This window comes from Macaca fascicularis, chromosome 1, assembly GCF_037993035.2.
Source record: "Macaca fascicularis isolate 582-1 chromosome 1, T2T-MFA8v1.1".
Taxonomy (NCBI): Eukaryota; Metazoa; Chordata; class Mammalia; order Primates; family Cercopithecidae; genus Macaca; species Macaca fascicularis.
The window spans coordinates 85,748,496-85,776,235 of NC_088375.1; the positions used below are offsets into that span (position 1 = coordinate 85,748,496).

At 41.4% G+C, this 27,740-nt stretch overlaps 1 protein-coding gene across 1 annotated transcript in view; it reads left to right on the forward strand.

The window, feature by feature from the left end:
* The first annotated feature begins 2,303 nt into the window (after positions 1 to 2,303).
* The window catches only part of PRSS38 (serine protease 38), a 28,051-nt gene continuing 2,614 nt past the window's right edge, over positions 2,304 to 27,740 (forward strand). Inside the window, exons 1-2 of the mRNA XM_065542960.1 lie at positions 2,304 to 2,861; positions 3,737 to 4,008. Of these exons, the coding sequence (XP_065399032.1) occupies positions 2,326 to 2,861; positions 3,737 to 4,008 (808 nt within the window). The 5' untranslated portion in view covers positions 2,304 to 2,325. The remainder of the gene's footprint in view (positions 2,862 to 3,736; positions 4,009 to 27,740) is intronic.

A 27,740-nucleotide genomic window follows, 5' to 3' on the forward strand; every position in this document is an offset into this window, starting at 1 on the left:
ACAAGGCAAGTCCCTTCTGCCTATGAACCTGTAAAATCAAAAGCAAGTTAGTTACTTCCTAGATACAATGAGGGTAGAGGCACTGAATAAATACACCCATTCCAAATGAGAGAAATGGGCCAAAACGAAGGGACTAAAGGCCCCATGCAAGTCAGAAATTCAGTGTGGCAGTTAAATCTTAAAGCTCCAAAATAATCTCCTTTGACTTCACGTCTCATATTTAGGTCATGCTGATGCAAGAGGTGGGTTCCCATGGTCTTGGGCAGCTTTGCCCTGTGGATTTGCAGGGTACAGCCTCCCTCCTGGCTGCTTTCACAGGCTGAACTTGAGTGTCTGCAGCTTTTCCAGGTGAACAGTGCAAGGTGTCGGTGGATCTACCATTCTGGGGTCTGGAGGACAGTGGCCCTCTTCTCACAGCTCCACTAGGCAGTGCCCCAGTGGGGACTCTGTGTGGGGGCTTCAACCCCACATTTCCCTTCTGCACTGCCCTAGCAGAGGCTCTCAATGAGGGCCGCACCCCTGCAGCAAACTTTGCCTGAACATCCAAGCATTTCCATACATACTGTGAAATCTAGGCAGAAGTCCCCAAACCTCAATTCTTGACTTGTGTGCACCCACAGGCTCAACATCATGTAGAAGCTGCCAAGGCTTGGGGCTTGCACCCTCTGAAGCCATGGCCTGAGCTGTACCTTGGTCCCTTTTAGCCATGACTAGAGCAGCTGGAATGCAGGGCACCAAGCCTCTAGGCTGCACACAACATGGGGACCCTAGGACTGGCCCATGAAACCATTTTTTCCTCCTAGGCCTCCAGGCCTGTGGTAAGAGGGGCTGTGAGAAATCTCTTTGACATGCCCCGGAGAGACATTTTCCCTGTTGTCTTGGCCATTAAATTTTGTTTGTTCATTACTTATGCAAATTTCTGCAGCCGGCTTGAATTTCTCCTCAGAAAATGGGGTTTTCTTTTTCTATCACATCATCAGGCTACAAATTTTCCAAACTTTTATGCTCTGTTTCCCTTTTAAACCTGAATGCTTTTAACAGCACCCAAGTCACCTCTTGAATGCTTTGCTGCTTAAAAATTTTTTCCACTAGATACCCTAAATCATCTCCCTCAAGTTCAAAGTTCCACAAATCTCTAGGGCAAGGGCAAAATGCTGCCAGCCTCTTTGATAAAACATGGCAAGCATTACCTTTACTCCAGTCCTCATCTCCACCTGAGACCACCTCAGCCTGGATTTCATTGTCCAAATCATTATCAGCATTTTGGTCAAAGCCATTCAACAAGTCTCTAGGAAGTTCCAAACTTTCCCACATTTTCCTCTCTTCTTCTGAGCCCTCCAAACTGTTGCAACCTCTGCCTGTTACTCAGTTCCAAAGTTGCCTCCTGGCAGAGAAATTGTTTTGGGATGATTTGAGCACATTACATTTATTGTCCACTTTATTTCTATTATTATTACATTGTAATATATCATGAAATAATTATACAACTCACCATAATGTAGAATCAATGGGATAAATTTTAGCAAGTATAAATGAAGGCTTAATGAATTTTTTTTTTTTTTTTTTTGAGACGGAGTCTCGCTGTGTCACCCAGGCTGGAGTGCAGAGGTGTGATCTTGGCTTACTGCAATCTCTGCCTCCCAGGTTCAAGCTATTCTCCTGTCTCAGCCTCCCAAGGAACCAGGGTTTCAATTGTGTGCCACCATGCCTAGCCAATTTTTGTATTTTCAGTAGAGGCAGGGTTTTGCCATGTTGGCCAGGCTAGTCTCAAACTCTTGACCTCAAGTGATCCACCTGCCTCACCCTCCCAAAGTGCTGGCATTACAGGCATGAGCCACCATGCCTGGCCTATTTCTTTTTCTTTTCTTTCCTTCCTTTTTTTTTCTTTTTTCTTTTTTTTTGATAGCTGGGTGGCAGATGTATAAATTGTCATTGACCTAACAGAACTAAGTTGGGCCACAGAGAAAACTGAGAGCATCACGATTTAAAACACAGAATTCTCAAATGGACCACTGTGTTTAGACCTGATTGTGGAATGGAATGCCACACCTAGGCATATGAGGTATGGTTGGGGCACTGTCACATGTCCAGCTTGGGAGCCATCATGTGTCCAGGTCGGAGAGGTAAATGGACGAGACACAGACATGTGATGGGGGTGCAGTCACATGTCCAGGCCAGGCACCCTCACTTGCTGGGAATGCCATCTCCTGGTGGGAGCCAGTCACATGTTGGGGTGCAGCCACCTGGTGGGGGCGCAATCCTGTGCTGGAGACACAGTCACCTGTCAGGAACTAGTCACCGGCTGGGGGCGCTGCCTCGAGCCTCATGGCGGCCCTTGCTTCCGGCATGGGCCCACTCGGACCCTGTGCCCTGGGCCTTCTGCTGCTGTTCCTGGTGGTGCCCCCTCCTGGGGTCGCAGCCTCGGTCCACAGACACCCAGAGAACCAGGGAATCTCCCTGACTGGCAGCGTGGGTAGGCCCTGCCCCAGGGGCGGGCGGGCGGCTGGAGACATTGCCCTTGGGGCCTCTCTCGGTGCCGGGCCTCCTGCTCTATGTCGCCTGCCTGCCCCTGCCCCTCCCCCATGTCCACTGCCTTCCCTTCCTCCTGTGTCCCCTGCCCCTCCCCAGCATCCCCTGCCTGCCCTACCTCTCCCGTGGCTCCAGCATGGCTCCACCGTGAGCTCCGTTCTCCCTGCAGCCTGTGGTCGGCCCAGCAAGGAGGGGAAGATCCTGGGCGGTGTCCCTGCGCCGGAGAGGAAGTGGCCGTGGCAGGTCAGCGTGCACTACGCGGGCCTGCACGTCTGCGGCGGCTCCATCCTCAATGAGTACTGGGTGCTGTCGGCCGCGCACTGCTTTCGCCGGTGAGGGGGCGCGGGCCTGGGATGGTGTGGGTAGGTGGGCCTGCACGGCGTGCCCACAGCAGCTTGGATGGACCCCACGCAAGCCTCCCCCTTCACTACTGTCGGCCCTCTTCACCACTGTCCACCCGCACAAGGCCAGGTCCCCACCAGTGAGGCTGGTCCCCAAACACACAGCTGGGTCCCCATCCTTGAGGCGGGTCTCCCAAGTGCACAACCAGGTCCTCAAGAGTTGACACCGGTCCTGAATATCACGGCCAGGTCCCCACATGCAAGGCTGATCCCCTAAGTGTATGGTTAGGTTCCCATGAGCTAGGTTGGTCCTCAAATGCACAGCCTGGTCCCTACGTGCAAGGCTGGTCCCCTAAGTGCACGACCAGGTCCCCACGAGTGAGGTTGGTTCTCAAGGGCACAGCCAGATTCCCACAAGTGAGGCTGGTCCTCAAGTGCCAGCCAGGTCCCCATGAGCAAGGCTGGTCTCTAAGCACCTGGCCTTCCCGATTGCTCCTCCAACAGCCCCATTCACCAAAACTGCCCCGCACAGCAGGCATGCCTCTACTGTGGCCATCTGGCCTCCAGAAGGATGTGTGCAGCCAGGTTATCTAAGAGTGAGAGCAAGTCTCACATGCATGGGCTGCTGGCCTGTACAGCTGGTGGCTGTGTACAGACTTGGGTCCCCAGAGCCTCCATGGGCCAAGTTGACTCCTTAGGGGGCAACTCTGCCAGACAGCCAGATAGGTCCCTACTATGCTGCAGGAAGAAGCTGGCTTTTCAATCCCACTGAGTGAGCACCAGCCCCATGTGCTTGGAGTCCCCAGGCTTGTGGGCTGACCACACAGGAAGCTGCGGGCATTGTGCCTCTGTTCTCACCCCCACAGGGACAAGAATATCAAAATTTATGACATGTACGTAGGCCTTGTAAACCTCAGGGTGGCCGGCAACCACACCCAGTGGTATGAGGTGAACAGGGTGATCCTGCACCCCACATATGAGGTGTACCACCCCGTCGGAGGTGACGTGGCCCTGGTGCAGCTGAAGACCCGCATTGTGTTTTCTGACTCCGTGCTCCCGGTCTGCCTTGCAACTCCAGAAGTCGACCTTACCAGTGCCAATTGCTGGGCTACAGGATGGGGACTAGTCTCAAAACAAGGTAGGAATACAGTGCAGGGCTTTGTGGGCAGGATGAAGGCTTCTATTCCACCACAGGGAAGAAAATGCTCTGCCAACTAAGGGGGGCCAGGTGTTTGGGGACAGGAATCCCCACCCGTCAATCAACATTTATTTGTTTGTCAGTGTGGATATTTTGTTGTTTTGTTTTATTTCTGACTGGCTTTGTTGTATGCAGAAAAATACAGCTACTTTGATGTGAAGTTGGTATGCAGTATATCAAGAACACAAATTTAAAAGCATAGTTTTCCTTAGGATTGTAAATGGGACTTAGAAATCTCTTTTAGCTTATCTAAAAACCATTTGTTATCAAACCTTTCTCCAGAAAGACCTGTGCATTCTTTGTAGATTTATACCTGGGCACTGTTCAATATTTAGGTCTATTCAAAAGAATTTTTAAAATTGCATTTGCTAATTAGTCACAGCTATTGATTTTTGCACATTGATCTTATATCCAGTCATCTTATAGAATTTATTTTTAGTAGTTTATCAACTATTTTGACAGTTCTAGATAAAAGATAATATTTTCTTCTAGTAAAGACTATTTTATCACTCTCTTCCCATATTTTATCTTTTATTTATTTTTCTTGTCTTCTTACAATGGTTGGAACCTCCAGTAGAAATGATGCCAGATCTTTTCTTGGTTTTGGTTTGGTTGGAAATGCTTGTAATGGTTCACTACAGCATTTGTGGCCTGGCCTGGAGATTTCAGGTTGATGTATTACACCAGATTTGAAAAGTTACCTTTTATAGCTGATTTACTTAATTAAAAAAAATTATAGATAATTATTGATTTTATTGAAATGCTTGCAGCAACTCTTGATAGGATCATATAGTTTTGCTCTTTTAATCTATTGATGCCAAGAATAGGCATTTAAGCTGGGTGCAGTGGCTCACACCTGTAAATCCCAGCACTTTGGGAGGCTAAGGTGGGAGGATCGCTTGAGCCCAGGAGTTTGAGACCAGCCTGGGCAACATGGTGAGATCCTGTCTCTACAAAAAAAGCTGACTTAGCTGGGCTTGATGGCATATGCCTGTAGTCCCAGCTACTCAGGAGGCTAACGTGGAAAGATCTCTTGATCCCACTTGATCCCAGAAGGTCAAGGCTTCAATGAGCCAAAACTGCACCAAAGCCTGGGCAACAGTGAGACCTTCTCTCAAAAAAAAAAAAAAAAAAAAAAAGGTATTTAATGTGAGATGGGTCTAGAATTTTTTCTTAGCTGATTTTAATCTTTAGCATCAGTGTACTGCTGACTTTGTAGAATGAGTCAAAACTTTACCGTTTATTTGTACTGTCTGCAATAGTTTCTATTAAAGTAAAGATTAGCTACTTCTTGAAGGTTTGATGTGGTCATAAAACACTCTGATCCTAGTACCTTTTGTGGGTATAAATGATTACTCTATCTTACTTTCTGTTATGGCTACTGGTTCATTCCAATTTTTAAATTTATTCTTAGGCCAATTTTGATGGATTATATTTTTCTAGAAAGTTGTTCATTTTATTCCAGATTTTGAATATAATGATATTGTGTAAGATTGTAATTCATGTGCTATTATTATTTTTCTGACTTCTCTTCATTCCTTATCATAGTTGCCAAAATTGTCTATTCTATTGCCTTTTTTATATAAAACTACCTGCTACAGATTTTGCATTGGTGTATGTGGGGAGATGGTGGTGCATGGGCCTTTATATGTTGGGTGCTTTGCTATTCGCTCCTATAGCCATCTATTCATTCATTAAACTTTTTATATTCTTTAAGTTTGCTTAACCAAACTTTTCTAATTTTTTGAGTTGAAAATACAAAAGATATTCAACATTTCATACTTTTTCTATGAATAAATTAAAGATTATAACTTGTCCTTTAAAGTCTTCTTTGGTCATGTTACAGGTTTTGAATTCTTATATATTTGTAATTCATTTCTCAAAACTATGTGCACCCTATTTTGATTTTTTCTATATCCAATAGTACAGGACAAAATTTTTCATGTCTACAAAAAAGGCCATTGGAATTTTATAGGAATTGCACTGAATGTTCAGACCAGGTTGACTAATGTTGACATTTTAACAATATTAAATCTGCCTATCCATGAACATGGAATGTATTTCCATTTATTTGAGTCTTTAATTTCTTTCAGCAACGATTTGTAGATTCGAGTATACAAGTTTTTCACCACCTTCATTAAATTTATTATTTTAGAAGGCATGTTATTATTTTAGATGCTATTGTAAATGAAATTGCTTTTGTAACTATCTTTTTTGGATTGTTCATTGGGGGTGTATAGAAACACAACTGATTTTTGGCCAGGTGCAGTGGCTCATGCCTGTATAATCCCAGCACTTTGGGAGGCCGAGGCAGAAGGTTCACAAGGTCAAGAGATTGAGACCATCCTGGCCAACATGGTGAAACTGCATCTCTACTAAAAATATAAAAATTAGCTGGGTGTGGTGGCACATGCCTGTAATCCCAGCTATTCAGGAGGCTGAGGTAAGAGAATCACTTCAACCCGGGAGGTGGAGGTTGCAGTGAGCTGAGATCACGCCATTGCACTCCAGCCTGGGCGACAAGAGTGAAATTCCATCTCAAAAAAAAAAGAAACTGATTTTTTATGTGTTGACCTTATACCCTGCAACTTTGCTGAATTTGTTTATTACATGTAGTAGTTTTTTCTTTTTTTAAAGGATTAATTAGGATTTTCTATGTATAGGATCATATCATCTCTGAATAGAGATTGTTTTACTTCTTTGTTTCCAATTTGAATGGCTGTTATTTCCTTTTCTTGTCTAAATTATCTGTCTAGAATTTCTAGTATAAAATAAATAGCAGTGACCAAAGTGGAAATCCTTGTTTTGTTTCTGATCTTATGCAAAATGCTTTCAGTCTTTTTTTTTTTTTTTTTTCTGAGACGGAGTCTCGCTCTGTCGCCCAGGCTGGAGTGCAGTGGCTGGATCTCAGCTCACTGCAAGCTCCGCCTCCCGGGTTTACGCCATTCTCCTGCCTCAGCCTCCCGAGTAGCTGGGACTACAAGCGCCCGCCACCTCGCCCGGCTAGTTTTTTGTATTTTTTAGTAGAGACGGGGTTTCACCGTGTTAGCCAGGATGGTCTCGATTTCCTGACCTCGTGATCCGCCCTTCTCGGCCTCCCAAAGTGCTGGGATTACAGGCTTGAGCCACTACGCCCGGCCGCTTTCAGTCTTTAACCATTGAATATGATGCTAGCTGTCAGTTTTTAAATAAATGCCCTTAATGTTGATGAAGTTTTCTACATCAGTTGAGACGATCCTATGTTGTCTTTTTTCTTTTATTCTATTAATGTATATTATATTGATTGATGTTCTTATGTTGAATTACACTTGTATTCCTTGGATAAACCTCGCTTTGTCATGATTTTATATGCTGTTGGATATAGTTTGCTAATATTTTGCTGAGGGTTTTTACATCATATTCTTAAAGGTATGATCTGTAGTTTTATTTTCTTATGGCGTCTTTGGCTTTGGCATCAGGATAATTCTGGTCTCATAGAATGAATTATGAAGTGTTTCTTCCTCTTCTATTTTTTGGTGGAGTGTGATAAAGATTGATTAATTCTTCTTTAAATACTTGGTAGAATTTGCCAGTGAAGTCATCTGGTCCTGTACTTTTCTTTGTTGGGAGATTCTTATTATTGAATCAATCTCTTTACTTGTTATAGATCTATTCAGATTTCCTATTTCTTCTGTGGAAGTTTAGATAATTTGTACGTTTGTAGAAATGTGTCTATTTCATCCAAGTTATCTCATTTGTGAGATGTTATTTCACAAATTTATAATCATTTTTATGCATTTGTCTGTTGAATCCTGTAGCAAATAAAAAGTGGAATTAAAAAACAAATAAAAAGTGGAATTCAAAACCAAACTCACTTATGAGTGAGAACATGTGGTGTTTGGTTTTCTGTTCCTATGTTAGTTTGCTGAGGATAATGGCTTCCAACTCTATCCATGTGCCTGAAAAGGACATGATCTCATTTTTTTTTTTGCACAGTATTCCATGGTATACATGTATCACATTTTTTAATCCAGTCTATCATTGCTGGGCATTTAGGTTGATTCCATGTCTTTGCCATTGTGAATAGTGCTGCAATAAATATATGCATGTTTGTATCTTTATAATAGAATGATTTATATCATGGTTTAATGATTTTTATATTTGCCCATGCATTTACCATTACCAAAGTCCTTTAATTTGTCCAATGGCTTTGACTTACTGTTTTGTGTCCTTTCGTTTCAATGTGAAGCACTCCGGTTAGCATTTCCTCTTTGGAAGATCTAGTGGTGCAGACTTCCATGGCTCTTGTTTATCTGTGAACGTCTTAATTTCTCCCTCATTTCTGAAGGATGATGTCTGATACAGGATTCTTGGTTGAAAGGTTATTTTTTTTTCCTTTTAGCACTTTAAGTACATTATAACATTGTCTTCTGATCTCCTTAGTTTTTTATGAGAAATTGGCTATTAATCTGATTGAGGATCCTTGTACATGACTAGACACTTCTCTCTTGCTCATTTCAAGATTGTCTCATTGCCTTTAGTTTTTGACAGTTTGATTATAATGTGTCTTGTTGGGGGTTGAGTTTATAATACTTGGAGTTTGTTCGACCTGAATTTGTAGATTTAAATATTTCAGCAGATTGCAAAATTTTGAACTATTATTTCTTCAAATATTCTTTCTACCTCATTCTGTCTCTCTTCTCCTTCTGAAAATACCATAACACATACCTGGTTCATTTGGTGGTATCCCAGGAGTCTCTTAGGCTCTCTTTACTTTCCTTCTTCTTTTTTCCTTTCTAATCCTTAGATTTTATAATTTGAATTGTTCTATCTTCAAGTTCACCTCTGCTCTCTTGTGCTTGCTCAAATTGTCTGCTTTGCCCCTCTAGTGAAGTTTTCATTTCAATTATTTGGCATTTTAATGCCAACTATTCTGTTTGGTTCCTTTGATAATTTCTGCTTACTAATAGTATCATTTTGTTCATATATCATTTTCCTGATTTTCTTTAATTCTTTATGTTTTCCCTTAGCTCTTTGAGCATATTTAATACCCTTGTTTAAAGTCTTTGTCTAGACTTCTTTAGGGACAGTTTCTGTCCATTTATTTTGTTTTCTTGAGTGGGCCATAGTTTTTTTTCTGATTTTTGTTGTTATTATTACTATTATTGAAAACAGGAGTATTGAGTTTTATACTTATAATGAATGTTATATGTGGCTGAGTATTGATAATAATAATGTATTAACTCTGAAAATAAGATGATCTCCAACCCCAGGGTTTTCTGTGGTTTTTTTGGTTGTTGAAAGCTATAGTAGTCTGTTTAATGATTTTCCCAAACTATTTTTCAAAGACTGTATTCTTTCTCATATGTGGTCACTGAAGTCTCTATTCCCTAGCTTCTGTTAGCTACTGTTTTGACAGTATTTTCTTGAATGCCAGGAACTAAAAACCAACAAAACCAAAAAACTCTTCTTATGATCTTTGCAGATTGACTCTGTGCCAAGACACTTTTTCAATACTTAGCCATGCATGCACCAAGCCTAGGGATCAGCCTGAGATGAAAGTTTTGGTCTTCTCAGGTTTACTTATGAGCATGTGTCTACCCTGGGCGTGTTCATGGCCTTCTAAATTCCCGCAAGTACAGGGGTGCTTTTTCTAAAAATCTTTTCCTATTTATTTACTTTTTAAATTATATATTTTTTATTTTTATAGATTTAGGAGGTACAAGTGCAGGTTTGTTACATGAATATATTGCATAGGGGTGAAGTCTGGGCTTTTAGAGTAACCATCACCCAAATAGTGAACATTTTACCCAATAGATAATTTCTCATCCCTCATCACCTTCCCTTCCTCCTACGTTGCTGAGTCTCCAATGCATATTATTCCACTCTCTGTGTTGTGAACTTTATTTAGCTCCCACTCATAAGTGAGAAGAAGCATTATTTGACTTTCTGAATTATTTCACTTAAGATAATGGCCTCCAGTTCCAACCACGTTACTTCAAAAGACATGATTTTATTCCTTTTTATGGTTGATTAGTATTCCATGGTGTGTGTGTATGATATATGTTATTTATTTATACATATAATATAAAATAATATATATACACAAACACACCACATTTTCTTTATCCAATCATTTGTTGATGGGCACTTAGTTTGGTTCTATTTTTTTTTCTTTTTTGTTCATGCTGTCCCTGGGTGGGCTCGAAGGTTGGTTCTATATTGGCATAGTTTGGATGTTTGTTTCCTCCAAATCTCATGTTAAAATGTGCTCACCAGTGTTTGAGGTGGGGCCAGTAGGAGGTATTTGGATTATAGGGGTGGATCCTTCATGAATGGCTTGGTGCCATCTTTGCAGTAATGAGTGAATTCTTGCTCCATTTGGTTTGTGCAAAAGCTGGACTAATGTTTAAGAGCCTACCATCTCTCTTGCTTCCTCTTGCATCATATGACATGCCTGCTTCCCTTTCACCTTCTACCCTGATTGTAAGCTTCCTGAGGTCCTCACCAGAGGCAGATGCTGGCACTATACTTCTTGCACAGTCTGCAGAACAAATAAACCTCTTTTCCTTATAATTTCTCCAGCCTCGGTTATCCTTTATAGCTATGCAAAACAGACTAATAGCCATATTTTTGCTATTTCAAATAGTGCTGCAATAAACATATGAGTGCAGGTATTTTTTTGTATAGTGACTTATTTTCTTTTGGATAAATACCCAGTGGTGGGACTGCTGGATTGAATGGTAGCTCTACTTTTAGTTCTTTGAGAGATCTCTATAAAGTTTTCAATAGAGGTTGTACTAATTTTCTTTTTTTTTTTTCTTCTTCAACTTTTAAGTTCAGGGGTACATATGCAAGAGGTGCAGGTTTGTTATGTAGGTAAATATGTGCCATGGTGGTTTGCTGCACAAATTATCCCATCACCTAGGTATTAAGCCCAGCATCCATTAGCTATTCTTCCTAATGCTCTCCCTCCCTCCATTCCCCCAAACAGGCCCCAGTGTGTGTTGTTTCCCCACTCCCTGTGTCCATGTGTTCTCATAATTCAGCTCCCACTTACGAGTGAGAACATGTGATGTTTGCTTTTCTATTCCTGCATTAGTTTGCTGAGGATAATGGCTTCCAACTCCATCCATGTCCCTGCAAAGGACATGATCTCATTTTTTTTCCATGGCTGCATAGTATTCCATGGTATACACGTACCACATTTTTAAATTCAGGCATCATTGATGGGTATTTAGGTTGATTCCATGTCTTTGCTATTGTGAATAGTGCTGCAATGGACATTTGCATGCATATATCTTTATAATAGGATGATTTGTATTACTTTGGGAATATACCCAGTAATGGGATTGCTGGGTCAGATGGTATTTCTGCCTCTAGGTTTTTGAGGAATCGCCACACTGTCTTCCGCAATGGTTGAACTAATTTACAGTCCCAGCAACAGTGTAAAGATTGTTCCTTTGTTCCTACAACCTCACCAGCATCTGTTGTTTCTTAACTTTTAGTAATAGCCATTCTGACTGGCATGAGATGGTATCTCATTGTAGTTTTGACTTACATTTCTCTAATGATCATTGATGTTGAGCTTTTTTTCATGTTTGTTGGCTGCATATATGTCTTCTTTTGAGAAGTGTCTGTTTATGTCCTTTGCTACTTTTTAATGGTTTTTTTTTCTTGTAAATTTGCTTAAATTCCTTGTAGACTCTGGATATTAGACCTTTTCAGATGGATAGATTGCAAAAATTTTCTCCCATTCTGTAGGTTGTCTGTTCACTCTGATGATAGTTTATTTTGCTGTGCAGAAGCTCTTTAGTTTAATTAGATCCCATTTGTCAATTTTTGCTTTTGTTGCAATTGCTTTTGGCATTTTTGTCATGAAATCTTTGCCTGTGCTTATGTCCTGAATGGTATTGCCTCGATTTTCTTCTAGGTTTTTAAGTTTTTTTGCTTTTTTGATATGGAGTCTTGGTCTGTCACCAGGCTGGAGTACAGTAGAGTGATCTCAGCTCACTGCAACCTCCAACTCCCTGGTTCAAGCAATTGTCCTGCCTCAGCCTCTGGAGTAGCTGGGATTACAGACACATGCCACCACACCCAGCTAATTTTTGTATTTTTAGTAGAGACGGGGTTTCACCATGTTGGCTGGAATGGTCTCGATCTCCTGACCTCATGATCCGCCCACCTCAGCCTCCCAAAATGCTGTGATTAGAGGCGTAAGCCACCACGTCTGACCTCTAGGTTTTTTTTATAGCTGTGGGTTTTACATTTAAGACTTTAATCCATCTTGAGTTCATTTTTGTATGTGGTGTAAGGAAGGGGTCTAGTTTCAACTTTCAGAATATGGCTAGCCAATTCTCCCAGCACCATTTATTAAATAGGGAATCCTTTCCCCATTGCTTGTTTTTGTCAGGTGTGTTGAAGATCAGATGATTGTAGGTGTACAGTCTTATTTCTGAGTTTTCTATCCTGTTCCATTGGTCTATGTGTTTGTTCTTGTTCCAGCACCATGCTGTTTTGGTTACTGTAGCCTTATAGTATGTTTGAAAGTGGGTAGCATGGTGCCTCCAACTTTGTTCCTCTTGCTTAGGATTGTCTTGGCTATTCAGGCTTTATTTTTTGTGCCATATGAATTTTAAAATAGTTTTCTTCTAATTATGTGAAGAATGTCAATGGTAGTTTAATGGGAATAGTATTGAATCTATAAATTACTTTGGGCAATATGATCATTTTCACAATATTGAGTCTTCCTGTCTATGAGCATGGAATGTTTCTCCGCTCGTTTGTGTCCCCTCTGATTTCTTTAAGCAGCAGTTTGTAGTTCCTTTTGAAGAGGTCCTTCACTTCCCTTGTTAGCTGTATTCCTAGGTATTTTATTCTTTTTGTAACAATTATGAATGGGAATTCATTCATGATTTGGCTCTCTGCTTGCCTGTTGTCAGTGTATAGGAATGCTAGCAAGTTTTGCATATTGATTTTGTATCCTGAGACTTTGCTGAAGTTGCTTACCAGCTTAAGAAGCTTTTGGGCTGAGACAATGGGGTTTTCTAGATATAGGATCGTGTCATCTGCAAAGATAATTTGACTTCCTCTCTTCCTATTTGAACACCATTGATTTCCTTCTCTTGCCTAATTGCCCTGGACAGAACGTCCAATATTACGTTTAATAGAAGTGGTAAGGCTGGGTACGGTTGCTCACGCCTGTAATCCCAACACTTTGGGAGGTCGAGGTGGGTGGATCACCTGAGGTCAGAAGTTTGAGACCAGCCTGGCCAACATGGCGAAACCCCATCTCTACTGAAAATGCAAAAAAAGTAGCTGCGCGTGATGGCACACATCTGTAGTCCCAGCTACTCGGCATGCTAAGGCAAGGGAATCACTTGAATCCGGGAGGCGGAGGTTGCAGTGAGCCGAGATAGCGCCTGAGTGACAGAGTGAAACTCTGTCTCAGAAAGAAAAAAAAAAAAAAAAAAGGTGGTGAAAGAGGGCATTCTCTTGTACCGGTTTTCAAGGGCAATGACTGCCTCCAGCTTTTGCCCATTCAGTATAATATTGGCTGTGAGTTTGTCATATATGGCTCTTATTATTTTGAGGTCTGTTCCTTCAACACCTAGTTTAGAGTTTTTAACATGAAAGGATGTTTAATTTTATCAAAGGCCTTTTCTGCATTTATTGAGATAATCACGTGGTTTGTGTCGTTGGTTCTGTTTATGTGACGGATTACGTTTATTGACTTGCGTATGTTGAATCACCCTTGCATCCCAGGGATGAAGCCAACCTGGTTGTGATGGATAAGCTTTTTGATGTGCTGCTGGATTCGGTTTGCCAGTATATTGTTGAGGATTTCTGCATTGATATTCATCAAGTATATTGACCTGAAGTTTTGTTGTGGTCGTTGTAGTATCTCTGCCAGGTTTTGGTATCAGGATGATGCTGGCCTCATAGAACAAATTAGGGAGAAGTTCCTCCTTTTCAATTTTTTTGTAATGGTTTCAGTAGAAATGGAACCGGCTCTTCTTTGTACCTCTGGTAGAATTCAACTGCAAATCCATCAGGTTCTGGGGTTTTCATGGTCGGTAGGCTATTTATTACTGCTTCAATTTCAGAACTTGTTACTGGTCTGTTCAGGGTTTCAATTTCTTCTTGGTTCAGTCTTGGGAGCATGTATGTGTCCAGGAATTTATTTTCTAGTTTTCTAGTTTCTTTTCTAGATTTTTTTAGTTTATGTGCATAGAAGTGTTTATAGTATTCTCTGATGGTGGTTTGTATTTCTGTGGGGTCAGTGGTGATATCCCTCTTATCATTTTTTGTAATTCACTATGAGTTTTTTCATATATTATGTTGTTTGTGAGCAAAGACAGCTTCTTACTTTCCAGTGTGGGTAGCATTTCTGTCTCTTGCCTCATTACACTGGCTACAACCTCTAATCTAATGTTCAATACAACTGGGAATAGTGGATATCCTTGCCTTGTTCTTCATCTTAGTGGGGGAAATGTTTAGTCTTTCAGCATCAAGAATGATGTGAGCTGTGGGGTTTTTTGTAGATATCTTTTAACAGATTGAGGAGGACTTCTTTTGTTCCTAGTTTGTTGAGTATCTTTCTTATGAATAGGAGTAAGAAATGCTTTTTCTATATCTATCGATATGTTCCTGTGGCTCCTGATTTTTATGTTATTGATATATTCAATTTTGGATATTAAACCCACCTTGCATTCCTATGATTAATCCCTCTTGGTCATTGTGTATAATATTCTTTCTAGGTTGCTGGAATCAATTTGTTAATACTTTGTTAAAGATTTTTGCAACTATATTTATGAGACATATTGGCTGAATTTTTCTTGTGATGTTTTTGTCTGGTTTTGGTATCAGAATAATATTCGTGTTTATAGTATTGGTATTGTTTCCTTCTTAAAGATTTGATAGAATTCATGAGCAAAGCCACCTGGGCCTGGGCTTTTCTTTACAGAAAGATATTTTATTTAATTTGTTATTTACTTTATGTATTTATTATTGTCCTATTACTTTTACATTTTCTTATACAGGTGCATTCAGATTCCCATTTCTTCTTGAATTAGTTTAAGGTGTCTACTTTTTTTTTTTTTTTTTTTTTTTTGAGATAGAGTTTTGCTCTTGTCACCCAGGCAAGTGCAATAGTGTGATCTCAGCTAACTGCAACTTCCACCTCCCGGGTTCAAGCGATTCTCCTGCTTGAGTAGCTGGGATTACAGGCACCCACCACCAAGCCCTGCTAATTTTTTTTTTTTTTTTAAGTAGGGACAGGGTTTCACCGTGTTGGCCAGGCTGGTCTCGAACTCCTGACCTCAGGTGATCTGCCCACCTCAGCCTCCCAAAGTGCTGGGATTCCAGGCATGAGCCACCACGCCTGGCCTTAAGGTGTCTAATTTGATAGCACACAGTTGTTCATAATGGTCTAATCATTTATTTTAATTTCTAAAAGGATAGTAGTAATATTTAATCTTTCCTGATTTTGGTAATTGGCATCTTTTCTATTTTTATCTTGGTCATTATAACTAAAGGTTTATCAATTCTGGTTGTCTTCTTGAAGAACTGATTTTTGGTCACTGATTTTCTGTATTACTTTTCTGTTTTCTATTTCATTGATTTCCACTCTCATCTTTCTTATTTTCTTTCTTCTGATTGCTTTGAATTTAATTGTTCTTTTTCTACTTTCATAAGGTGGAAGCTTAGAGTGGTTTGTGACCTTTCTTCTTCTTCTAATATAAGCATTTAAAGTTATAAATTTCCCTCTATGCACTGTTTTAAATGCTTCCCACAAATTTTGGTATACCATGTTTTTGTTTTCATTTAGTTGAGGATATTATCTAATTTCCCTCATAATTTTTTCTTCAAAGTTTCTTAATTATAAGTATTTGGTGAATTCCAAATAAAATTTCTATTTTAATTTTAACTTTAATGCCCTTGTGCTTAGAAAAAATACTTGCTATAATTTTATACTTTTTGAACTTATGGAGATATGTACTATGGCTTAGAGTATGGTCTGTCCTGGTAAATGATCCGTGTGTGTTTGGAAAGAATATGTGTCTTGCTGTCATTGGTGTGGAAATTTTTATAAGTCACAGGTCCAGTTGGCTGATAACATTTTTAAGTCTTCCATATCCTTATTGGTGTTCTGTCTTTTAAAAGCAGTTATTGGGCCGGGCACAGTGGCTCACACCTGTAATCCCAGCACTCCACCAGGTCAGGAGATCGAGACCATTCTGGCTAACACGGTGAAACCCCATCTCTACTAAAAATATTAAAAATTAGCTGGGTGTGGTGGCATGCACCTGTAGTCCCAGCTACTTGGGAGGCTGAGACAGGAGAATCACTTGAAGCCAAGAGGCGGAGGTTGCAGTGAGCCGAGATTACACCACTGCACTCCAGCCAGAGTGACAGAGCAAGACTCCGTCTAAGAAAAAAAAAAAAAAAAAAGCAGTTATTTAGAGTAGAGTACTAAAATCTCTATGACTGCTGAATTGTTTATTTCTCCTTTCAATTATGTCAGGTTTTGCTTCATATATTTTCAGGCTCTGATTGATTGGGTGCATATATATTTATAATTATGTCTCCTTGGTGTGTTGATTCTGTTATCATTTAATCAACTGTCTTTCTTTGTCCCTAGTTACATTTGTTTTAAAGCTTGTTTTGTCTGATATTGATCTAGCCACTTAGGCTCTCTTACAATTACTGTTTGCATGGATATCTTTTTTTATCTTTTCACTTTCAATCTATATATGCCTCTGAATCCAAAGTGTATCTTTTGGTAGAAAGCATACAGTTGGGTCTTCCTTTTTTATCTAGCCTGGAAATCTCTGCCTTTTGGTTGAAGTATTTAGTCCTTCTTCACATATAATGTAATTATTGATTTTGTGGATTTAAATTTGCCATTTTGCTAAATGTTTTCTATGTATCTATATAATCTCTTTCCTCTATTCCTTTTTCCATGTCTTCTTTTATGTTAACAAAGTGACTTTTGGTATGCCATTTTCATTCTTCCCTTGATTTTTTAGACTATATTTCAAAAGATGTTTTCTAAACAGTGGTTGTAGGGCTGCTTTGTTTATCACAATCCAGTCAGATTAATACTGATTTAATTCTGGTGAAATATAACAATGGTTAAAGACCGAAAGTTTTCCCTCCAAGATCAGGAACAAAATTAAGATGCCTGCTTTCACCACTGGTATTCCACATTATACCAGAAGCTCTGGACAGACAAATTAGGTGAGAAAAATAAATAAAAGAAATCCAAATTGGAAATGCAGAAGTAAAACTATCTCTGCTTGCAGATGACATGCTCCTATATATAATCCCAATGAAAATCCCAATGAATCCTAAAAACAAACACTCAGTAACAACAAAATAAAACTACAGATAATTTTTAAAATCCAGCCAAGTGGCACGGTGCAAAATCAACACACAAAAAAATAAGTCGTGCTTCTATACAACCTCAATGAACAATTCAAAAAGGAAAATAAGAAAATTTCCCATCTGCAGTGGCACCCAAACCAAAACATACCTATGATAAAAATGTATCTAAGAAAATGAAAACTACAAAATGACATTGAAAACTACAGAATGTTGCAGAAAGAAATTTTTGAAAACATAAATAAATGCAAAGACAGCTGATGTTCATGGATTGGGAGACTTAATATTGTTAAGATGACAATATTACCCAAAGTGATCTACAAACACAGTCCTTATCAAGATACCAATGCCCCTTTTTGCAGAAATAAGAAAGTCAGTCTTCAAATTTATATGTAATTAGAAGAGGCCACAAATAGCTAAAACAATCTTAAAAAAGAACAACCTGGCCGAGGGCAGTAGCTCACGCCTGTAATGCCAGCACTTTGGGAGGCCGAGATGGGCAGATCACCTGAGGTCAGGAGTTCGAAACCAGCCTGGCCAACATGGTGAAACCCATCTCTACTAAAAATACAAAATTAGCCGAGTGTGGTCGTGGGCGCCTGTAATCCCAGCTACTTGGGAGGTTGAGGCAGGAGAATCACTTGAACCAAGGAGGCAGAGGTTGCAGTGAGCCAAGATCGTGCCACTGCACTCTAGCCTGGGCAACAAGAGCGAGACTCCATCCTAGGGAAAAAAAAAAAAGCAACGTTGGACGACTCATACTTCCTGATTTCAAAATATACCATGAAGCTGCAAGAGTCAAAATCATGGGTTATGGCATAAGGAAAGATATAGAGACCAATGGAATAGAATTGAGAGTCCAGAATAACTGGCCCATTCATTTTCAATGAAGGTGCCAAGTCCATTCCATGGAGAAGGAATCATCTGTTCAACAAGTTGTACTAGACATTCACATATAAAAGAATGAAGTTGGACCCTTACTTCATACCATATACAAAATTTACCACAGAAGTTATTGAAGACTAAGTATATCAACTCAAAGTATAAAATTTTAGAATAAAACTGTCATTGGTTGAATTATGTCCCCCAAAAGACATATTGAAGTTAACACCCCCAGTAGTCATAAATGGAACATTTTAGAAATAGGCTATTTGCAGATGTAATCAAGTTAAGATGAGGATGTTAGGGTGGGGCCTTATCCAATATGACTGATGTACATATAAGAAGAGGAGAAGGGACACAGGCATGGAGCATGCATGTGATGACAGAGGCAGGGACTGGAGCCATGCACCTGCCAGCCATGGAATGCCAAGGATTTCTGGCAAAATCCTAGAAGCTAGGAAGAGGAAAAGAGGGATCCTCCCTGAGACCCCTGATAGGGAGCCTGGCCCTTCTGACACCTTAACATCAAACTTCTGGTCTGCAGAGCTGTGAGACAAAAACTTTTTGTCATTTGCAACTGCCCAGTTTGGGGTACTTCGTGACAGCAGCCCTAGGAAACAAATACAGAAACATAGGTCAAGAAATCACGACCTTAGACTTGGCAATAGTTTCTTAGAGACAACAAAAACATGAGCATCAAAATAAATTGGCCAGGTGTAGTGGCTTATGTGTATAATCCCAACAGTTTGGGAGGCCAAGGTGGGTGGATTAGTTGAGTCCAGGAGTTCGAGACCAGCCAGGGCAACATGGTGAAACTCAGTCTCTACAAGAAATACAAAAATTAGCCAGGCGTGGTGGTGTGCACCTGTAATCCCAGGTACTCAGGTGGCTGAGAATCGTTTGAACCTGGGAGGCAGAGGTTGCAGTGAGCCGAAGTTGCACCACTGCACTCCAGCCTGGGCAACAGCGCAAGACTTTGTCTCAAAAAAAAAAAAAAAAAGGGTCGGGCGCAGTGGCTCAAGCCTGTAATCCCAGCACTTTGGGAAGCCGAGGTGGGTGGATCACGAGATCAGGAGATCGAGACCATCCTGGCTAACACGGTGAAACCCTGTCTCTACTAAAAATTTAAAAAAAGTAGCCAGGCGTGGTGGTGGGCGCCTGTAGTCCCAGCCACTCGGGAGGCTGAGACAGGAGAATGGCGTGAACCCGGGAAGCGAAGTTTGCAGTGAGCCGAGATCGCACCACTGCACTCCAGCGTGGGCGACAGAGCGAAACTCCATCTCAGAAAAAAAAAAAAAAAAAAAATTAGCTGTGTGTGGTGGCGAGTGCCTGTAGTGCCAGCTACCCAGAGGCTATGGTGGGAGGATTACCTGAGCTCAGTAGGTCAAGGCTACAGTGAGCCAAGATTGCACCACTGCACTCCAACCTAGGTGGCAGATCTAAATTGTCTAAAAAAAAAAAAAAAATTGATAAATTGGGCTTCATTGAAATTAAAAACTTTTGTATGTCAAAGACAATACCAAGAAAGTGATAAGAATGGAAGAAAATATTTTCAAATTATGAATTGATAAAAGCCTAGTACCCAGAATATATAAAGAACTCCTATAACTCAACAAAAAGACAAGCAACCCAATTTAAAAATGGGCAGAAGACTTGAACGGACATTTCTCCAAAGATAATATGTAAATGGTCCACAAGCACATGCAAGGATGCTCCACATCATTAGTCATTAGGAAACACAAGTCAGAACCCCAGCATCCATTCATCACTTGCTAAAATGGCTGTAATCAAACAAATGGAAAATAGGTTCTGGCGAGGGTGTGGAGAAAGCAGAGCCCTTGTTCATTGCTGGTGGGAATTAAAAATGACATACTCCCTGCAGAAACAATTTAGAAGTTCCTTAAAAAGTTAAACAGGCCAAGTGTACTGCTCATCTTTAATCCCAGCACTTTGGGAGGCCAAGGCAGGAGGATTGCTTGAACCCAGGAGTTTGAGATCAGCCTGGGCAGCATAGCAAGACCCCAACTCTAAAAAAAAAAAATGTTAAACATAGAATTACCCTATGGCCCAATTACCATGCATAACAACTCCACTCCTAGGTATGTACTCAAAGGACTGAAAGCTAGTGTTCAAACAAGTACATGTACATGTGTGTTCATAGTAGCACTATTCACAGTAGCCAAAAGGTGGAAACAGCTCACATGTCCCACAGTGGAAAAATGAAACTGGGGTATAGACATAGGATGGAAAATTGTTTCAAGTATAAAATGGAATACATGCTACAACACTGTCGAGCCTCACAAACACAATGCTAAGTGAAAAAGCCAGACACTAAAAGTCCTATATTGTGCGATTCAATGTATAAGAAATATCCGGAACAGGCAAATCATACAGATGGAATACAGATTGGTGGCTACCAAGGACAGGGTCTAGGGATGACTTTTGGCTTGATGAAAATGTTTTGGAATTAGATGGTGGTAATGGTTATATGGCATTGTGAATGTACTAAATGCCACTGAATTGTCTGCTTTAAAATGCTTAATTTTATGTAATGTAAATTTTGCCTTGATTTTTAAAAAGTGCTGTCCAGGTGTGGTGGCTCATGCCTGCAATCCCAGCACTTTGGGAGTCCGTGGCAGGAGGACAGCTTAAGGCCAGGAGTTTGAGACAAGCCTGGGAAACATAGCAAGACTCTGGTTATAAAAGAGGGGTTTGTTTTTTACCTTTTTTTTTTTTTTTTTTTTTCGAGACAAAGTCTTGCTCTATTGCCTAGACTGGAGTGCAGTAATATGAACACAGCTTATTGCAGCCTCAACCTCCTGGGCTCCAGCGATCCTTCTTCCTCAGACTCCTGAGTACCTGGGACCACAGGCACGCACCACCACACCAGGTAATTTTCTTTATTAGAGATGAGGGTCTCGTTTTACTGCCCAGGCTGGCCTCAAGGGATCCTCCCGCTTTTCAAAGTGCTGGGGTTACAGGTGTGAGCCACCAGATCAAGCCAAAAAAGTTTTTAATAAAAGCTTCAATAACAGAATTTTCATTGGAAACTCTCATCTTTCATGTGAGAATGCCTTTATTTTATACTCTACATTTTTATTTGAGACATCGTTTACAAACTGTAAAATCCGCAAATATTAAGTTTATAGCTCAATTATTTTAACATATTCTTTTTTCATTTTTTAAAATTTTATTTCCTGTAACATTGGAGGTTACAATGACTTTTTAAAGCAAATTCCAGACACTATAATTCATCCACAAATATTTCAGTGTAGACAAACATTTTATTTATATATTTATTTAATCTTATTTTATTCTTTTAGTGGCAGGGTCTTGCTCTGTCATCCAGGCTGGAGTGCAGTGGCACAGTCATAGCTCACTGCCACCTCTAACTCTTGGGCTCAAATGATCCTCCTGCCTCAGCCTTCAGAGGAGCTGGGACTACAGGTGTGCGCCACCATGCCTGGATACTTTTTACACACGAATAGTCCTGTTGCATCACCATTACCACCCTCCAAGATAAAGGACATTTCCTCACTAGAGAAAACTTCCAGTCTCCCCAGGTGACAAATCCCCCTTGCCAAGGTAACCATATTCTGAATTTTGTCATCATTTAATAGTTTTTCCTGTTCTTAAACTTCGTTAATGAAATCACACAGCATGGATTCCCTCTGTGCCCAGCTTTTTTCGATGACTACTGTTTTTGAGATTCATTCATGTTGTTTCCACATCAGCAGCTCATCCTTCTTTTTCTGTTGTGTCTTCTTTCAGTGTTTGCATGCAGCAAAGTTTCTTCTCTCCATAGTCCTACTAACAGACGTCTGGGCTGCCATCAGTGTTTAGGTCATGTGAATAAGTCTGCAACAGATATTACTGTGCAAGTCTTTTGGGGAATATACGTACTTATTTATCTTGGGTCTATGCTTGGTAGAATCTGTTGGCTGTGGTGTAGGGATAAATTCAACTTTATTAGAAACTGCCAAACATGTTTCTAAAGTGGTCATGCCATTTTTCAATCCTGTGAGCAATGTAGGAGAGTGCTAGTTGCTGCACCTCTTTGCCGATACTTGGTAGTGCCATCTTTTTCATTTCAGTTATGCTATTCATGTCTCATGACCGCTTCTTCAGGTTTGCTGACTTGTAGGAGTTCTTTATATACTCTGGATACATGTATTTCGATGTGTATTGCAAATATTTTCTACCAGACTGTGACTTGGTTTGTCATTTTCTTTTTTTGTTTTATTTTTCTTTTTTAGAGATGGGGTCTTGCTCTGTTCCCCAGGCTGGTTTCAAACTTCTGGCTTCAAACGTTCCTCCCACCTCAGCCTCCCAAAGTGTTGGGATGACAGTCATGAGCCATTGCACCTGGCCAGCTTTTAATTTTCTTAGCAGTGTCTTCTGGTGGGAAAAAGTTTTTAATTTTGATGAAGTCCAATTTATTTTTATATTAATATTTACAAAGACAATTTTCAACATTTATTCTAGAAGCGTTTTGAATTTAATTTTTATATTTAGGCATAAGATCCATCTGAAATTAATTTTTGCATATGGTGTGAGGAAAAGGCCAAGTTTGAGCCAGCTAGTGGCAGTGTCATGTCTGCTGTGACTCCGTGCGTGACCCTCAGTGGGCTTTCAGTGCTGTCCACGGCCCTCTCCTGAGCACCGCCGCTGCAGATGAGCATTGCAGTCTAGTAGTCAGAGCCAGCACGGGCACTCTGGGAGCCTTTGCATTTCCACTTGTGTTTGGAGTCAGCCCCCTCATTTCTACAAAATGCCTGCTAAGGTTTCGAATGATCCACTGTTTTCCATGGCTCTTGGTCCTGTTCCCTGAGACATCCTTTCTTTTGCATTAGTCTCCTTGGCTACTCCTTAAGCAGGCTTTGAAAAATGTTCATTCTGTCTATTTGTCATGATGTCAGGATGTCTTAAGCTACAGGACTTACATACTCAGGTTTAAGTTTTGTTTGCTTTAAGCAAGTTAGATGGATGTTTTGGCCATTATAATGTGAAAACTCTTATTTCTTTGCAGTATTTCACCAATTTGTGTGTCTATGATAATTGTAAATACATGCAATGACTGTATTTCTTTTTTCTAATATAATTCTTTATTTTATTTTATTTTAAAAAATTGAGCTAAGGCCTTACTATGTTGCCCAGGCCCAGGTCTCGAACTCCTGGGCTCAAGTGATCCACCTGCCTTGGCCTCCCAAAGTGCTGGGATTACAGGCATGAGCCACCACGCCCAGCTCTACGGCTCCATTTTAATGCCAAGGAATAAGTGTTCTGGCAGCACAAACTGGTCCATGCGAGGTAACGCGGATACATTCAGGTTCAGCCAACAACGTTTTGCATTTTTATGCTTCTTTTCCTGCCAGCCCTAAGGAAGTCAGTGTTGCCTGAATGCTTTAATAAAACATATCGCTGTTTAAATGTATGCAACTGAGCCAGGTGCAGTGGTCCAAGCCTGTAATCCCAGCACTTTGTGAGGCTGAGATAGGAGGATTGCTTGAGGCCAGGAGTTTGAGACCAGTCTGGACAACATAGTGAGACCCCATCCCTACAAAAAAGGAAATAAAATAAAATAATTAGGCAGGCATTGAGGTGCATACCTGTAGTCCCAGCTACTTGGGAGGCTGAGGCAGGAGGATGGTTTGAGCTCAGGATGGCTTGAGTCCAGGCTGCAGTGAGCCATACTCATACCACTGCATTCCAGCCTGTAACAGAGCAAGACCCTGTCTCAAAGAAAAAAAGGTATGTAACCAGAGCAGGACCCTGTCTCAGGGAAAAAAGAAAAAAAAGGTATGTACTGAAAAATAAGTTTTTAAAAGGTCTTTTATATATATTGCATTTGAGCAACTTTCTCAGATTTTCTTGGCTTAGTGGCCTTTTGACATTGTGAACATCCTGTTCCCCAGTTCAGACTGGTGACAGTTTTACAAGTACAGATCTTAGATTCTTATGTCTTCTCCTGACATCCTCGATGTGCCACCACTCTTTCTGAGGTAACACTTCCTAAATGTCATCGCTGCCTTTTTGGGTGTGTTAGACTGTTGAGGGACAGCACCCCGAGGGTACTTAGAGTCACTGTCATCCAGCAGAGGATGTCTACCGGGAACTTCCTTAATTCTTCCCAGGACTTAGCACAGAATGCCTTAGCACTGGTGCCAACGGCCACACCCTGAGCAGATCTTTATTCCAAGCCATGTCTTGCTTGATTTTCTCTTTGCCCCTAGGCTTTATTTTATTTTCAGAATATTTTGCTAGCTAGAAAGACTTGAGAACAGACTCAGTTTAATTTTCCAACCCAGAAAACCGCAGCCCCTGTCTTACAGGGGTCAGTAAACTACAGACGAGGAGTCAGATCCACTCCATTGCTTGGTTCTGTGTTGTCTGTGAGCTTAGGATGGTTTTTACACTTTTGTTTTTAAAATATTATTTTATATTTTGAGACACAGTCTCAGGCTAGAGTGCAGTGCATTGATCATAGCTCACTGCAGCCTCAAACTCCCAGGCTCAGGCAATTCTCCCACTTCAGCCTCCTGAGCAGCTGGGACTATAGGCGTGTGCCACGATACCCAGCTAATTTTTGTTATTTTTGTAGAGACGGGGGTCTCGCTATGTTGCCCAGGCTGGTCTCAAACTCCTGGGCTCAAGTGATCCTCCTGCTTCAGTCTCCCAAAGTGCTGGGGTTACAGATGAGCCAGTGCACCCAGCCTACACTTTTAAATGGTTGGAGGGAAAAAAAAACCCAAAAGAGGAATATTTCATAAAACATGAAAATTATTTAAAACTCAAAATTCAGTGTCCCTACATTTTTCTTCAAGCACATACATGCCTGTTTATTTACATATTGCCTCTGGCTGTTTCCATTCCACAACAGCAGAGTGGAGCAGTGGCTGCAGAGCTGAGACGGCCTGTAGAGCCTACAGTGTCTACATTTTGGTCCCTTATGGAGTTTGCTCACCCCTTCTTCACTGCGTGTCCTCTACGGTTGTTTGAAAATTGGCGTCTTCTCTTTCGAGTTCCTCTCTTTTCTGTAGTGCCTTTTCCTCAGCCAGAATCGCCATTTGGCTTTCGTCATCTTGTGAAGTCTCTCAAGTTCATTAAACATATTTTGTACTTTCCATGTCTCCGTCAGCAACAGTTTGTGCCACTTCATCCCCCAAGCCACCATCTTCCCAACCTCCTATATCAGTTTTCCCTTCATTTTTCCAGATCCTACTGTGAGTGCTGCTAGCCACCAGCTTCCAAAACCAAGGCCACGTTTTTTATATTTTAGAGAAGCCTCTAATTCCTAGATGCCATTTCTGTATCATTTATCTATTGCCACAAGAATGCTGCATTATAAAGAGTGAGCAGCCCTGGTTCACCCAGCAATGGGCCTTTTACTGAGCTCAGGCAGCTGTGGGTTGGTGATGTAACCTGTGGGTTCTTCTGGTTGGGCTGAGCTTCTTCCATTGGGCTGCCGGCTGGCCTGGGACAGCCTGAGCTGAGGGGCTGGACTCTGCCCCATGCAACTGTCTCCATCCAGCAGGCTGGCCTGGCTGTGCCCCTCGGCAATGGTGAAGATTCAAGAGAGGGAGAAACAAGCACTTTTCCAAGCCCCTGCTTAAATCCCGTTGACCAAACCATGTCCGTGGCAAAATTCAGATCCAAGGATTGGTGAAATGCGACACCACACCTCGATGAGAGGAACCGCAAGACATGTGGCAGAGGGCACCCATGTGGGAAAGGCAGAGAAGGGGACCCACTAGTGCAGTCCATTTCCCCTGCACTCCTATTTTACTACTCAGCGTACAAACACTTTAAATAGCATAACTCCATTTTCTTCTTTAACCCCTTACACTTTTGTTCTGTATTTTTCTTCTATACATTATATTGGCATGAATGCTGCTTTAAATCCAGTAATCCTTGACCACATTTTTCACTAGTCTTTCATTTTTAACCACAACCAGGAAAGGGTTAACCCAAGGCCCAAATTCAGTTCACCCAAAACCAGGACCACCCACCTCCCGGTAACAGCCCTCGTTCTCCAGCTCTGTCTCACAAATGTCTGCATCCTCCTCATCTCCTCCAGGGCATGTGAGCAGGCAGGTGTCTTAGTCCATTTGTGTTGCTGTAAAGGAATACCTGAGGCTGGGTAGTTTCTAGAAAAGAAGTTTTTTTTGTCTCAGGGTTCTGTAGGCTGTACAGGAAGCATGGTGCTGGCATCTGCTTCAGGGCCTCAGGCTGCTTCCACTCATTCGGAAGGGGAAGGGACCACATGGCCAGAGGGGAGGAGAATTCCCAGGCTCCTTTTAACAACCAGCTCTGTCTGTTGGTAGCTAATAGAATGAGAATTCACTCCCCTCACCTCCACAGCACCAATCTATTCATGAGGGATGCACTCCCCAGGACCCAAATTCCTCCCTTTAGGCCCACCTCCAACATTTGGAGTTGAATTTTAACATGGGATTTACATCCCAACTATAGCAGCAGGGCAGGCGAATGGTGCCTGCATGTCAACCTATGATCTGTAGGCCCAGGTCATATCCATGCTTCAAGGTACCCTCATTCCAGGAAAGCTTTCTCAAATTCAGCTCTGCCCTCTCTCCCTTCTGAGACACTGAATGCCATTTTATATGTCTGGTGTCTGTCCGTCTCTCTTTGTTTGGGGCACAGAATGCATTCTAATTCTCAGATCAAAAAAAATTTACTCTTCGTTGGTTCCTGCACAGTGCTCTTTTAGTGTTTGCTTGCTTATAATAATATGGACACCAATCCAACAGGGAAACTAGAGCACTGACAACGTATCTGCTTCTGTGACCCTGCCCCATCTGGCTTTCCACCTCTCCTCCTCTGAGGGAACTTCTTTTTTTTTTTTTTTTTTTTTTTTTTTGAGATAGAGTTTCGCTCTTGTTGCCCAGGCTGGAGTGCAATGGCACGATCTCCAGCTCACCACAACCTCCGCCTCCCGGGTTCTAGTGATTTTCCTGCCTCAGCCTCCCAAGTAGCTGGGATTACAGGCATGTGCCACCATACCTGGATAATTTTGTATTTTTAGTAGAGACGGGGTTTCTCCATGTTGGTCAGGGTGGTCTCGAACTCCCAGCCTCAGGTGATCCAACTCCTTGGCCTCCCAAAGTGCTGAGATTTCAGGCGTGAGCCACCGCGCCCGGCCTCTGAGGGAACTTCTTACCATGCATCTTTGACAGACAGGTCATGGTAAGTATATCCATGGATTCCCAGGCCTTTGCAGAGAATCTGTTGCCCTCAGGAACAACAGCCCACAGATTGGAAAGCTCCAACCTTGATCACAGGAGCAGTAGACTTCACCCTCTCTAATGAGGACCAGCCTTTATATTTTCCTAACACCCTGAGACGGACACTAGGAATAGCCATGCCCTTTCTATGAGACATGTGTAGCGTTGTCTTGGCTGAATTAG